Here is a 15,442-nt window from a genome sequence, read left to right on the forward strand (position 1 = left end):
AAAGAGAAGTCATGTCATTATTAAAATCCTCACTGCAGTGCAAATGCTGGACATTTCTGAGGAATCTTGGAGATAGTTAAGCCAACTCATTTTACAGGTCAATGACCTGACACAGGATAAGGTGAAATGACAGGCCTCAAAGTCACACAGGAGAGCTAGAAGAGAAAAAGCTTTTTTTTTCCCCCCCAAAACAAGCATACAGGATTTTTCATGTTAATCAAAAAGAGATCAAGATCATCAGATCAGGAAGAAATGAGGAATACAACATATGCTACACACAGATTTAGAGAACTACTCAATTTGCTGCCCCCCAACCAAAAACTTCTCTAAACATATGGACATATATCCATCAAGCAGCTTACCCTTAAAATATCAGAATCTTGGAAAAATTCAATTTACAAATACATGATTAATTGCATTGCTATGAAGAGTTCATTAAAGTGAAAATGTCAAACAGCACCAATAGCAGAAGTTAATATTTAAAATAATGTATAGTCACTGATTGGGACAGAAATAAACTATAACCACTAGCAAAACCATTTAAAACAACTCTCTGACATAAAGGCAATATGTAAAGACCACTATCTGCCCTTTTCCACTGATAGCCTGTGGCTAAGCATCCTGGCAGTGGGTCACATGGAAAACACTATTAAGATGCATTTTTAAATTGTTCAACTTTGAACCGTAACCCAAAGTTTGCCAATGTAAGCCAATGGCTGCTAACTACTCTTACCTGTCCCAATTAAAACAAAACACAAAACAACTCCCTTATTAAGCACTAGATTAAATATATCTACAAAGTAGCAGCAAGGCATTTACAAACGGGCTACTGACAGAGTATCAAAATACTATGAAGGAAAAGACAGCAGCAAGTCCTCTCACAGAGCGCATTATTCCACATGGAATCCCAAATTACTTTTATTTCCAGTTCCTTAAAGTCCTGGAAGACTAGAGAGGAACAAGCTCTATAGAAACAGGGCTAGGGAAAAAGAAGCTCAAATGGCAGAGTATTTGTATTTTAAAGTACCCAAGATCATTTGATGCTTACAGAGAAATCCTACTGTATCTAAAATTTTTTAAAGCATGTAGAACCAAAATGCTAGTGAAACTTTTGTTTACCCAAAAAATCACACTGCAGTTTTAAGTGAAATGAAATAAGCATGGTTTGTGAAGTTTTTTAGAATGTTTATACCACCCTCTTCTTCCTGTTCCCTACTCCTTTCATCAGGTGATCCAAAGACTACCTGGTTTAAAATATTTGGTAATTCAGTGCAGAAAATTAAGGTCACAGACAAAGTACAACAACTTTTAATACACCGTTAATACTAATGATCAAAAATTATTGCATAGTCTTATGCGTTTACCCTAAAACATTTTCTCAAAGTAAACGAATTATAGAAAAGACAAATAATCCTGATGTGGATGGCCTTTACTACCTCGATCTTCTGTCCTTTTTTGTCTTTTCAGTACTTTTGTCCATTGTTTTCTCATTATCTCCCCTGCACTTTGGGCAATACCATTTCCCCTTTGGTTTATAGGTAAGTGAAACACATGAAAAGTGAAACCATTCAATTGGACACTGTTCGTTGTCACATCCTATCATCTCCCCATAAGACACTTGGTTGCATAAGCAGTATGTAGGTTCATTAGGATCTATGGCAAACTCAACAGGTGAAGCTTCCCTTTCCTGCTTGGCCTTGGAGCGTTTCTTTTTCTTTGCTGATTTGGATTTCTTTTCTTTAGGTGGCTGATCATCACAGTCTTCAATCCCGTTTGTCATGTGACATAAATCACGGCTTTCGCTGGTCCGCTGCCTGCGGGGTCTTCTTGAAGATCTTTCTGGTTGGCTGGAATCCACCTTTGCTTTATCTGAGGCCCTTTCACTTTCAGCTGGATCTTGGAAACACTGTGAGTGTAGCTCCATTTGTCTTGCCCGGTTTTCCACCAGTTCGAGCATTTGTGTAACAATCTGGATTTTTTCGTCTCCTAATTCTTGACTATTAATGAGTGCTCTCTGGAGAAGCTGCTGCAGACGTTTTTTCTGGTTTAAATCATCTTCTTTCTTATATTTTTCATAGACATCATCAATTTCCTTTAACGTTTCTAAAAAAGGAAAAGAAAAATGAGAATGTTATCATGGGTTAGCATACATAACATTTACAAGTTAGTTATTTTTTACAGAATTGAAGTCAGAACCCAAACCACACTCCTCTTTGGTATGTATACAATAAAAACTACTTCCCATACAAATACCACATTATCTAATATGAAACTATACTTAGAAATAAGGTAATAACAAGAAAGAGCACAAAACTAATACTCATTAATCCATATTAAAAAGAATAAGAGATGTGTGGCTAATTAACGATCAAAAATATTTCTCATGGGCAGGAACACTGTATGCCACTTGAGTCTACTTAGTGCTAGAACCCCTTCAAGATAACCGTAGATATAAAATTTGCAGGCTGGGGTCCAGCTCTACAACTTGAAAAGGTTATAGGACTAGGCTACAGATTACTGCCCAGCTGTGTTTACAGAATTTACAGTCCAGTCGATGACTTGTGACATGGCTCCAGAGATGCTACAGCTTCACTTTCACACCAAACAGTCTGAACACTCTTAGCTTCCCATCATCTTAGTTTTAATGGCTCTATTTTAGCCTCATATGGGAAACTCAGAAAATGAAACTATTTCCAGAGTAGGTTCTAGTTCTGACATCAACTGACCAAACCACTAACGAAATTACAGTAAAGCCAGCACTGGACCATTCTGCCTTTGTAGATAAATTGTAATTGATTCTAAGCTTTCTGAACTGCTGATTTAGTCACACGGCACATGGAACACACTTATTTAAATCAAATAAAAATAGCTGAGACACTAGAAGGTATCCAAAAATCTCAAAATATAATTTCATATGTCACCAGAAATTTACTTAAGATTAGTTTTGTTCAAATCTGCTTAATTTCTTATTCTTACAAGATGTAATTCTATCTGAAAGAGTTCTGTCTGCATGGTATTTTTCATGCCACATGGCATACCAGTTTTATATTCCAGTATTATAATTACTAAAAACAGAAATGTTAGAGGAGTAAATATATACATTGGGGCTGTCTGCAAGTAAGGCACACAAAAGCAAATATCGAACACAACTCACTAATTAAAGTACTCAGACTTGAGGTACAACTGTCTAACCTGGAATACATAACAAAGTGCCACCACACAATTGAGAGTACTTATACCTGCATAGCATATTTCTGAACAAAGTTCGTAACTATTCCATTTGCTTAGCTAGGCATCTAGGCAGATTTCTTAAGAACCTAATTTCCCTACAAGAAAAATAAGGAAACTGGTTCATTCAGACACACAAAAAAAACAAGGATTAAAAATGAAGAGGTAATTCTCATTTCAAATATTCTGTACCTAATAATCAGGTGCTAGAGCTAAGTATAGTATATATCATACCAGCACACTAATACCATACGTGAGATAAAAAAGTTTTCAAGACATCTTATTATATAGTGAAATAAGACAAGAAATTAACATTTACTCAGTGCTTTCTATGCAGTAAAGATTTTCCCAGTTAATCCCCACAGCAACCCCACAAGGAAGCCATCATCACTTCTGCATGTGAAAAAACTGCAACTGAAGAGATAAGAACACCAGACTTTGAACTGTGCCAGATCTGTAAGTCTGACCCTGCAGTGTAAGCCCTTTTCTATCAATTACATGAACAGCACTTGAAATTAAGTATCAAATTTTAGTTTGAAGGTTATTTAAGAAACTAGATAAATAATTTCTTTGTTCTAGAACAAAAAAGTTCTCTAATAACACTATCTCATGATAAGTACTTCAATTGTTAAATTGTTTTCTTCATTTATCTTCTTTATAGGTTTTTCAGCAGCTCTTAAAATAGCTCAAGTAGATGGGAAATTTCTTTGACTGCCTATATAATTTATATCACTAAATATTGCTAGAAATACTAGATCCAAAACCAAAGAATACTTATTAGCTAGTGAAGAAATAAAAAAACATGAAATCAGCCGGGCGCAGTGGCTCACCCCTGTAATCCCAGCACTTTGGGAGGCCGAGGTGGGTGGATCACGAGGTCAAGAGATCAAGACCATCCTGGTCAACAAGGTGAAACCCCGTCTCTACTAAAAATACAAAAATTAGCTGGGCATGGTGGTGTGCGCCTGTAGTCCCAGCTACTTGGTAGGCTGAGGCAGGAGAATTGCTTGAACCCAGGAGGCGGAGGTTGCGGTGAGCCGAGATTGTGCCATTGCACTCCAGCCTGGGTAACAAAAGCGAAACTCCACCTCAAAAAAAAAAAAAAAAACATGAAATCTGAACCCAGAACACAAAATATATATAAACATAACACCGTGAAAGCTGAGCTCAGTAACCACGCGCAGAGTCTCAAAATTGGATGAGTTAGTATTATTAATTATTAAATTAATCAGTCTTCATAGAGCTAAGAATTTTTATAATGTCTCAATCTTGTAAAGCATACTATATTGTTACCAGAACTATTAATACAGGACAATTATAGATGATCCGGAAGCAGATTTCCCTGTCAACAAATTATAGCATCCCTCACCAACTTCAAACAGCTTAACTCTCGTGAAAGGAAACATGTGCCTTCAAACAATGTAAAAACCTGCAAGCTTTACAAACTTAAGAGTTATTTGAAAAACTAGAAAGGTTCAATGTACAATTATTAAACATATATCACGTTTAGGTTACCATTCATGTATGTACTCCATACCTCTAGAAATCCCCTTGGGCAGTTCCAATGTTTTTTTTGTTTGTTTGTTTGTTTGTTTTTGAGACAGAGTTTCGCTCTTGTTACCCAGGCTGGAGTGCAATGGCGCGATCTCGGCTCACCGCAACCTCCGCCTCCTGGGTTCAGGCAATTCTCCTGCCTCAGCCTCCTGAGTAGCTGGGATTACAGGCACGCGCCACCATGCCCAGCTAATTTTTTGTATTTTTAGTAGAGACGGGATTTCACCATGTTTACCAGGATGGTCTCGATCTCTTGACCTCGTGATCCACCCGCCTCGGCCTCCCAAAGTGCTGAAATTACACACCTGAGCCACCGCGCCCGGCCCCTATTTTTTAAAGTTTAAATTGTTTGAAAACAAGGATGTGCATCTAAAGTAGCAGGCTTTGGAGCCATATAGTCTACATCTAATTAACTGGACGAGTTACTTAAACTCTCTGTAAATATTATCTGTAAAAGAAATACTTATATGATGGTCTGTTCCTGGCGTATCAGTATTAATTCCCTTCCCCGCCCCCTGCAACACAGGATTCGGGCCTTACGAATCCTACGGATTCAGAAAACAGATAAATTTATAAACTAAAAAATCAGAGACACTTAAATTTCTAACATGCTACAGGTCAGAAAATGTCACCCAAGAAGCTGATTCCTCAGAGACTTTTAAACTATAGGATTACTGACGTGTCTACAAAAATAGAGAATGGGTTCAGAAAGTTATCTTTAAAGTCCATATGGCTGTTTCCATACTATGTTCAAGGTCTGTTCCTCGACTCAGGGTTATTAGGCGCAACACATTTCCCCTTTTAAACTGCCCTTCTAGGGGCACAACCGATAGTAGATGATAAGGCTATAAGGAAGGTCGATTCTGTCCCGGCTTCCCGGGTCGGCCCGCAAAGGGTGGTTTCGCCTCATCACTGAAGTACAAGGAGGAGGGGCTCGGGGACGCCAGGCGGTTGCCCAGTCAACCAACCCACATCCTCCAGAGGCCCGGAAGTGACACATGTCCCGGAACTTACGCGGAGCCAGGATCCGCGACCGTCCGAGCTGCCGATCCCCGTCCTGACTCACGGGTTGGAAGAGCCTGGAAATATCGCCGCAAACATGCTACAACCCCCGACTCGGACGCTGCTAGGGCCGAACCAACGCCCCGCACCGCCCCGATTCCCTCCTCAGCAGCCGGCACGCTACTGCCCTTCTCGCTACCAGCCAAGTTCCAGGCCCGCGAGAATCCGCGCCGCGCCCCTCCCACGCCTACGTCACGCCCGCAGGCCCCGCCCCCGGCGCGGGCCCTCCCCGCCACACACGCCCCTCTCTTCCTCCCGGGCGGGGGACCCCTCCCCTCTTAACCATTGGCCGGAGGAGCTGGGCCAGGGCTGCGGCGCTAGGCGATCCGGAACTTTCCCGGGGCGGGAGAGCGGAACGGACCGCGCTCCTCCGGGCCGGGGCTGGGGCGCCGAGGGAGGCCCCCTCAGTCCGCCTCCACGGCCTCTCGCCCCCTCCCCCGGCACGTTCCAAAGCACCCGCGCTCCCGGGTGGGGGCGAGTCGGGTGGGGAAGCGCGCCCGGCAGATCAGCGGGAGCCCGGCCGCTCACTCCCTCTGGCCCCTGCCCGGCTGCACAATCCCGGGCCGGGGCGGCAAGGTCTGCGGCACGGGGCGGGCGAGCGCCAGAACAAATGCTTGCTGCTTAAAATGGCTGATTCCCCTCCCCGGCAGCTGCAGCCGCTGGGTCTGCAGCGGGGGCTGACGAGCGGCCCCCACCCCCAATCCGGGGACCCCAGAGAAGTCTTAGCCCACCGCGGGGCAGGGGAGGGCCCGAACCCGGTCTCCAGTCCTCCCCGTCCCGCTCAGCAGACCCTCGGTGCGCTCGGCGAGACTGTCACGGGAGAAAGGGAGGTGGCACTCCCCCGGGCAGGCTCCCCGCCACCGGCTCCGAGGCCGGTAGCCCCGCGGCCCCTACCTTGATATTTGTTGTCCAGCTCTCGCAGCACAGACACGTTCCTCTGCATGTCGTGGGGCAGCGACTCCACGCACTCAAGGTAGTCCTGCACGTAGCAGGTGAGCAGCCGGCTCCGCTCCCCGGTCAGGAGGGCGGCCGACGAGTACAGTTGCTGCTGCTGCCCTAACATCCTGCCGCTCAGCGCCGCCGCCGCCGCCTCCGCATCCAGCAGCCGTACATGCACCGGCCGCGGCCGCCGCGGGCCCTTCGCTCCGCAGCCCGGCGCCGCGGGGACCCCGCAGCCGCTCGAGAGGGCACGGCCGCGCTCCCCGACCTCCGCTCCCCCCCAAAGCAGCCCTCACTCTCCGCCCCCGCGGCACCAGCCCAGGGGCGGGGCGAAACTCCAGGCTCGGAGCAGCCGGGATCCCCTCGGCGGGGCCGGCGCCGGAGTCACGGGCGCTGACACTTCCTGTCCCTCTCGGAGTCCCCAGATGCTACCAGTGCCGTCTCGCAGCCCGGATCCCCATGACAAGCCCGTCGCCGCCCGCCAGTCCCCAGGCACCCTCCGTGCCTGACGGGGAGCCTCCCGCTGGCCTGCCCCCGCCCCTCCGCCCGCGGCCGCCTCTGCGCCTGCGCACGGCTCGCTCCAAATGAGGCGGGGCCCCGCCCCTACCGCCTACCGAAGGGTTCGCATTCTCCCGCCTTCGCTCCGCCGCCCGGGCGATTGGTCTGCTGGCTCAAGGCTAGCGGGGAGGGCGCGAGGGGGGCGGCCAAACGGCAGGCCGCGCCCCGCCTCCCTTAAAGGGGAAGCCCGGGGAGCCCGCCTCTGCGCCCCAAGTCTGAATGGGACCCGACAGGGGAGGTGGCTTGGTCCTTCTTGCGGTCCTCCCCAAAGGGAGGGGCAGCTCTTCCCGGCTCGCTCCGCCTGGCCTCACGGGCTTTTTCCCCATCCGGCGGTCCGAGCGCGGGTCCGAGCGAGCCTGCAAAGGAGCAGCAAGCGGCCCCTTTTCTGACTACCCGGAGCGAGGCCTGCGGGACTGCGCGCCCCGGCGGGCGGCTCCCAGCATGCGCGGCGGCTGCGTTCCCGCCGCCTCTGAGCTCGCCTGGGGCTGCCGCCCGCCTCCTGCCGGGCCCTCGGGCTCGCCCGGCCCTGCGGAGCTGATCGGAGAGGTAGACCGTGCTCCCTCCGGCCCCGGCGGCGTCGTGTGCCCTGCGGGTTTCCTGGCCCTTGCCCTGCGCGGGAATCTACTGTGTCATTTAGGGGGAAGAGACGCGGGGCGGCCTCTGCCTGCCAACGCATTGGTCCCTAAAAACAACTACGTTTGGGGGTGTCAGATCATGTAAGCATGGGACGTCGGCGAGGCTTCCAGGGGCACACGGCAGCTTTACGGGAGTCTTTGCTCAATCCTGTCCCGTGACTACAACCGGAGGGGACCGGGGCGGTGGAGACGCTAGTAGATACCTAGTCAGCGGGCGGGCCCTCGGCCCCGCGATCTGCGGGGTCTAGTGGGGTTTCACTTCGGTGTAGTGTAAACCAGATGCCCGGCGGAGGAGCTGATTTTACTTAGATAGACTTTTTTGAGAGAAATGGTGTCAGTAGAACGAATGCCTGGAGAATTTTGATGGATGCCGATGTAAACAAGCCCTATTGTGAGTACTACCTTGGAGTTAAAAAGAAAATGTGAGTGAGTGGCGACAAATTTGGATCTTAGATGCAGTTTGCAGCGTGGGTGCACCGGAATGGTGACCTATTTAGAGCACTTTTGAAACAGCTGGGAATAGTAACTAGCCTTCGGCTTGCAAGAGAAATCTAGCTCTTTATCGAGAGGAAATTTTACATGTCAAACAGAAATAAAGCACTCCAGGCATCTTGACGTCTTGGGACGTCAACTATTGCAAAGGACTGGGAAATTGTCTTGGGTTATTATCCTGGGACACTGAGCTTTGGGCCAGTATTAATTCAACCCAGACAGTACAATATATTGTATTTCTGAGAACGTTTGGGAATGTTATAGTTCTTTAAACTTTTCGGCCGTGTCTCGTCAAAAAAACGGCCTCTGGAGAACTGAATTGTACTGGTTTTTACTTGAACCCTACAATTTTTGTTTTCTCACAAATTTGAATAAGCTAGTGTTTTTCAAAGGCCCAAAATAATGCATGGTGCCTTATTACAGGTCAAACACAGAATGCACCTATGGATTTTATTTAGCCTGATAAGTGATCTGCAGGTATCTCTGTGTTTAGAAACTGGAAGGGAGGGCCGGGCGCGGTGGTTCACGCCTGTAATCCCAGCACTTTGGGAGGCCGAGGCGGGTGGATCACGAGGTCAAGAGATCAAGACCATCCTGGTCAACATGGTGAAACCCCATTTCTACTAAAAATACAAAAAATTAGCTGGGCATCGTGGCGCGTGCCTGTAATCCCAGCTACTCAGGAGGCTGAGGCAGGAGAATTGCCTGAACCCAGGAGGCGGAGGTTGTGGTGAGCCGAGATCGCGCCATTGCACTCCAACCTGGGTAACGAGCGAAACTCCGACTCAAAAAAAAAAAAAAAATTTATATATATACACACCAAAAAAAATTAGCGGGGTGTGGTGGCGGGGGCTGAGGCAGGAGAATCGCTTGAACCCGGGAGGCGGAGGTTGCAGTGAGCGAGATCATGCCGTTGCACTCCAGCCTGGGTGAAAGTGGGAGACTATATCTCAAAAAAAGAAAGTAACTAGAAGGAGAAAACAAAGATGCGGAATACCTAGAGCACTCCCTCTAGAAGCAGAGCAAGGTGAGAGGAGGGATGAGCATGGGCCAGAAGGCATTTTAGGGCATTGTTTTCACCCTTTATAATTGTGTTGAACAGGCTGGAAAAAAGCAAAAACATCCAAAGAATATTTGAGCTGATACGGCCCTAAAACTATAAAACACTGTAACATGATAATATATGTATACGCATGAATTATTGCAGACATGCTTTTCTTGCTGTGTTTATTTTAAAAGGTTAATCTAAGGCTTATTCTTGCCACCCTGTGAAAGCAGCCTGTCGGGAGAGCACTTCAGTGGAAAAAAAATTAAAAATCACCACAATCCCTAAACCCAACTCTTGACATTGGTTGTTCAGTGCTGTCCTTCCCTTCTGAGTGGTCACTTAACTGGAAATATGGGGCCTCTTCAGATTGAATTTCTTGTCTTCCAAACGCAAAATTAAAAATCTCCCATTCTTAGCGACTGAAGTTAATTGATGATAGTTAATCCTGTGAGTAAAGCAAAAAGGAATTTTATTTGCTCCACAGTGTATTATAAGCAGCCCTAAGAAAAAGATAAGTCACTGGTCTCCCCAAATTAGTCTGAAATTACCTTGAATTTCTAAGTCGGTGACTTGAAGAGGTCCCTGGCAGGAAACACATATGCCTCCATACCTGTCTCTTGGGAAGAGCAACAACTTCCAAATGATGGAAGAAAACTGGCAAGTCAGTGTGAGAGAGTCATAAAGATGGCTGCTGAGAAAATTCAGCTTCTGTCGAGTCAGACCAAATACATTTGAAATCCTTTTCTTTTTTCCACTTTTTAATATTTTTAAACTTCATTATGGAAATTTTCAGACAAAGGCAAAAGTAAAAGTAATAGCATAATAATTCCTTAATATACCATTTACCCAGTTTCAACAGTTAGCAACATATGGCTAAGATTATTTAATACATATCCCTTCACACTCCCTCACCCTTGCTGGACTTTTATCATTTTATCTGTAAATACTTTAATATGAACAGGTAAAAGTAACAGTTATTTGTCGCTGCTGTTGTTGTTTTTGAGACAGTTTTGCTTTTGCCACCCAGGCTGGAGTACAATGGTGCAGTGATCTCGTCTCACTGTAAACTCCACCTCCCAGGTTCACGCGATTCTCCTGCCTCAGCTTCCCAAGTAGCTGGGATTAAAGGTGTGCGCCACCACTCCCAGCTAATTTTTGTATTTTTAGTAGAGACAGGGTTTCACCATGTTGGTCAGGCCAGTGTCAAACTCTTGACCTCCAGTGATCAGCCTGCCTCAGCCTCCCAAACTACTGTGATTACAGGCGTGAGCTACTGCACCCAGCCAAGGTAACAGTTTTTTAAACATATCCATAATACCATTTATTCTACCTCCCCAAATTTTCTTACTATCATTAAATACTACACAATTCAGATTTTCCTATTGTCTCATTAAATCTTTTACATTTGGTTTAACATCCCTTGCTTTTTATTTGGTTAACAAGGTCTTTTCCAAACCAGTAAGAGGCAGTTAATTCCCTGTTTAGTTCAGTGAAGCAGAGAGCAGTGTTTTCCTGAGGAAGAAATTTGAGTAGTTGAAAATCACTGCTATAAAGATGGAGACATTCAAGAAGTCTTCATATGAAAAGGTCACCAATTGATAGCATGTCGTAAGAAATGTCATTGTACCTGATGCAAAGAAATAAATCCTTACTAGTTGTCAGGGCTCTATATGCAAGCCTGAAGCCTGAAGCCTGAAAGGCTGAAGTCCTGCTTGTCTCCGGTGAAGTCTCCCACCCCCCGCCTGCGTTTGCCGTTGTCCTGATCACCCACCGGAGCTTCCCACAAGCCCCTCACCCAACCCTGCCACCTTAACTGTTTTTATGATAATCTAAATACCGCTTACCCAACTTGCCATTGTAACTGAACTTGTATACTCCTTGCTCCTACCCCCCACCACTATAACAACTTACTCTGCAACACCCCTGCCCCCGAAAAACTACCTAAACCTATAAAACCAACTCCTATCACACTGCCCTTTGCCAATGCCCTTTTCGGCCTTAGCCCACCTGCACTGAGGTGAATAAACAGCCCTGTTGCTCACACAAAGCCTGTTTGGAAGGTCTCTTCATTCAAAGCCCATGTTTTTCAACATTTGGTGCCGAAACCCGGGATGGGGGAACTTCCATGGGAGACCAAACCCCTGTTCCTGTTCTTGTGCGCCCTCCATGAAGAGATCTACCTACCGACCGGGCTCATCAGACTGGCCCATAGACACACACCACTGGCTGTTGTGGTAAGCAGTCTCTCTTTTTTGCTTTCCCATCCTTTTGTCTTTTCCACTTCCTCCCCCTTTCTGTTTCATCCTTTTTCCACCACAAAGACAAGGAAAATCAGGTAAACCAGGTTCTTCTGTGAGGTTCATGACCAGAAAATCCTACATAGGTCACAGATCCCAGGACCCAGTATCCTCAGAGGTCTGACTGTTGTGGAGACGTTCACCCTAGTCACTCGCCCACCAGCCTCATGGCCGATACTGGTGGCAGGTCAACAGAGAGGATGCGCTCTGACCGCCCACTGACAATGAGGTTCAACCCAGGCTCAGCTGGGGACGCCTTTTGAGCAGCTGGGTTTGCGTGCCTATTTTCCTTGTCTCTGCTGCCTTTGCAGAACCGTGGGCAATCGTCCCTCCTCTATCCCTCCCTCCTCTCGGCTGGCCTGTGTTCTAAAAAACCTCAAACCTCTTCAACTGTCTCCGGACCTAAAACCCAAACGTCTCATCTTCTTCTGTAACTCTACATGGCTACAATACAAGTTAAACAACGGCTCCAATTGGCCAAAAATGGTACTGTCAACCTCTCTATTTTACAAAATTTAGACAATTTTTGTGGCAACATGGGCAAATGGTCTGAAATTCCCTACGTCCAGGCTTTTTTTACACACCAATCCCTCCCTAATCTCTACTGCCAGTTTACAGTTTAGTTCCTCAGCTACCTCCTATGCCCCTCCCCAGTGATCCCCCCTTCCAGAGGTGGCTGCAGCCAAAGGCATAGTTAGGGCACACATTCCTTTTCCTTTACCCAACCTTCCCAAATTGGTCACCGGTTAGGCTCCTTTCCATCAAATCCTCCAGTACATAACCCAGTCCTATAATCTCACCTGGAGTGACTTAAGCGTCACCCTTACTTCTACTCTCACCCCTAAAAAACGCTTAATATGCATTTTATCAGCCAATCAGCCTGACATTACAAAGAGGTACAGAAATTAAGATCTGGCCCTCAAACCCCACACCGGAATTAAGCAACCTCACCTTCAAGGTGTTCAATAATAGGGGAAAATCTGCCCGGCGACAGTGCATCTCAGAACTACAAATGCTTGCCTGTTCTGTAAGACAAACCCCAGCCACACCACCGGCTCACAAAGACTTCAAAGCACCCAGACTGCAGCGCTTCCAGCCGCCCCTCCTGGACCTTGCTTCAAGTGTTGGAAACCTGGCCACTGGACTAAGGAATGCCCGTAGCCCAGGACTTCTCTTAAGCCCTGCCCTGTCTGTTTGGGCGCCCCCACAGAAAGTCAACTGTCTGACTCAGGTCACTGCTCCCAGAGCTCCTGAAGCTCTCATCCTCGGCTTGGCGGGTAAAGACTGACGCTGAGGCCTGGCGCGGTGGCTCAAGCCTGTAATCCCAGCACTTTGGGAGGCCGAGACAGGTGGATCACGAGGTCAAGAGATCGAGACCATCCTGGTCAACATGGTGAAACCCCATCTCTATTAAAAATACAAAAAATTAGCTGGGCATGGTGGCACGTGCCTGTAATCCCACCTAATCAGGAGGCTGAGGCAGGAGAATTGCCTGAACCCAGGAGGCAGAGGTTGCGGTGAGCCGAGATGGCGCCATTGCACTCCAGCCTGGGTAACAAGAGCGAAACTCTGTCTCAAAAAAAAAAAAAAAAAGACTGACACTGCCTGAGCATCTCAGAAGACTCTGGACCATCATGGACAGCAAACTTTGGGTAACTCCTATGTGGAGGGTAAGTCCATCCGCTTCTTAATCAACATGGGGGCCACCCACCCCACGCTGCCTTCTTTTCAAGGACCTGACTCCTTGGCCTCCATAACTGTTGTGGGAATTGACAGCAAGGCAAATCTTGTGTCAATTAGGCCAGCACCCCTTTCCACATGCTTTCCTAATCATCCCCACTTGTCCAGTTCCCTTGTGAGGCCAAGATATCCTAGCAAAATTGTCTGCCTCCTTCACTATTCCTGGGCTACACTTCATTGCCACCCTCCTCCGGGAACCGTACCTCCCTCAATAGTCCCCCTTCGTCTCTTCATTCAAAGCGCACGCTTTTCAACACTAATCTAGGAGTTTGTGTTAATTTAGAGTGTAATTTGTTCTAGAAGGTCCAGTGAAGCATCTGAAATTATAGTGAAGAAAATCTAAAACTTTAAATCAATTCATGAGTACAAAAGGCAACTAAAAACTAATAGTTTGCATCGCCACTGAATTCAGTTTTAAAGCATTTTAATTATTACATAAGTAATACACACTATTGTAGAAAAATATTTTAGTAGAGAGAAAAAGAAGATATATAAAAGGCACCACAAACTGGTGATAACTCTTCTCAATATCTAAATATACTCCAAGATGTAATTCAATTTTAGCAGTTCTTTTGCTTTAAGAAAACACTTTGACTAGGATTAAAAGACAAAGTTAAGAAACTATCAGATTCTCCAGAAGGAATATTAGAAATCTGAGCAATGTTATCCTGTACGTGGAGTTTATGTGATAGACCGCACAGATGTAACTGGTGTATACAGTCAATCCTATTGCTTTAGGTTATAGTACTATTCAGCATTCAGGATGACTACCGAAAGCAAAAAAATGATTCTAAAACATTTTAACGAAGGGACTGTGAATGACTGGGACTGTAGTGAGGAGGAAATCCGGTCTAATAAAGTATCATATTTTCCATAACCAAGAAAAAAGGCAAACATAATCTCGCCTGAGCTATGCCAAAGAGAAAAAAATAACGCATATGGTATACTTTGCATATTGCTGACCAGAAAAACGTTCAGTTTTCCCTAGATGGGTTACCATAGTTACATGAGCCCTTTATAACATCAAGAGGGGGAACTAGGTCACAGTATTGAAGGAGTTTGAATTATGCAGTTATGTTTTCCAAAAACAGGGGAAAGGGTTTTTAATTTAGAGAAGAGAGATTTATATTCTGTTCAAAATTGAAATTTTGGTCTAATTTTGCCAGTGAAACCTAAAAATTTGTCCAAAATTAAATAGTGGATATAGTACATATAAATTATTCAGCCTATACAGTTAATGTAATAGCTGGGTCCAAGACGCCAACATGCTCTGTCTTTGTAGAGATGCCTTTTTCTTAGTGAGCTGTGTTACGCTAAAATGTTTTTGCAGGTGATCAGTAAACACGACAATTGCCTAGCATCTGAGAGCAGCCAGACCACATGTAAACCAAAGCCTTGAACTCTTCCAGTCTTTGAAAGTGTGGGGTGAAGGCTGGCACAGTGCCTGTCAGATGCCACTCTTTGTTGTACAGTAATATTCCTGTGAATTTCATCAAATGGAAGTGAATGGTAGGAAGGGAATATATTGAAAGTTGTAGCATAGCCTTCACCTTTCCCTTATATGTATTATTATTATAATTATTTTTACTAAGAAACTTACGGAAAAGGTGTTTTTATTAAAAAAGAAAAAATAAAGGCCCTCCCTTGTGGCTCACCTGTAACCCCACCTCTTTGGGAGGCCAAGGTAGGAGGATCACTTAAGGATAGGAATGTGAGAGGAGCCTGAGCAGCATAGGGAGATGCTGTCTTTACAAAAACTTTAAAAATTAGCCTGGTACAGTGGTGTGTACCTATAGTCCAAGCTACTTGGGAGGCTGAGGCAGGAGGATCCCTTGAGCCCATGAGTTTGAGGCTGCAGTGAGCTAGGATCGCACCACTGCACTCCAGCC

At 46.0% G+C, this 15,442-nt stretch overlaps 3 protein-coding genes across 7 annotated transcripts in view; 1 reads left to right on the forward strand and 2 right to left on the reverse strand.

The window, feature by feature from the left end:
• Positions 1-1,293: 1,293 nt before the first annotated feature.
• Positions 1,294-7,342, reverse strand: ING2 (inhibitor of growth family member 2). Its single transcript, XM_002745185.6, has 2 exons — positions 6,739-7,342; positions 1,294-2,103 (listed from the first exon to the last, which is right to left on the reverse strand). Exons 1-2 carry the CDS (start codon positions 6,905-6,907, stop codon positions 1,433-1,435), a joined length of 840 nt encoding a protein of 279 aa, XP_002745231.1. The 5' UTR covers positions 6,908-7,342; the 3' UTR covers positions 1,294-1,432.
• A 203-nt stretch (positions 7,343-7,545) lies between these two features.
• Positions 7,546-15,442, forward strand: part of LOC108590761 (uncharacterized) — a 39,621-nt gene continuing 31,724 nt past the window's right edge. For 3 of the 4 annotated variants that reach the window (XR_013533314.1, XR_013533315.1, XR_008479957.2), the window contains exon 1: positions 7,546-8,367. Coding sequence is in view for 1 of the 4 variants with exons in the window: in XM_078367801.1 (XP_078223927.1) it covers positions 7,561-7,887 (327 nt within the window). In the remaining 3 variants the exon portion in view is untranslated. The remainder of the gene's footprint in view (positions 8,368-15,442) is intronic. The other variant, XM_078367801.1, reaches the window with a different exon arrangement.
• The window catches only part of CDKN2AIP (CDKN2A interacting protein), a 60,824-nt gene continuing 55,060 nt past the window's right edge, over positions 9,679-15,442 (reverse strand). For both annotated transcript variants that reach the window (XM_078367800.1, XM_054252742.2), the window contains one exon: positions 9,679-9,961. The gene's annotated coding sequence lies outside the window, so the exon portion shown is untranslated. The remainder of the gene's footprint in view (positions 9,962-15,442) is intronic.

This window comes from Callithrix jacchus, chromosome 3 (assembly GCF_049354715.1).
Source record: "Callithrix jacchus isolate 240 chromosome 3, calJac240_pri, whole genome shotgun sequence".
Classification (NCBI taxonomy): Eukaryota; Metazoa; Chordata; class Mammalia; order Primates; family Cebidae; genus Callithrix; species Callithrix jacchus.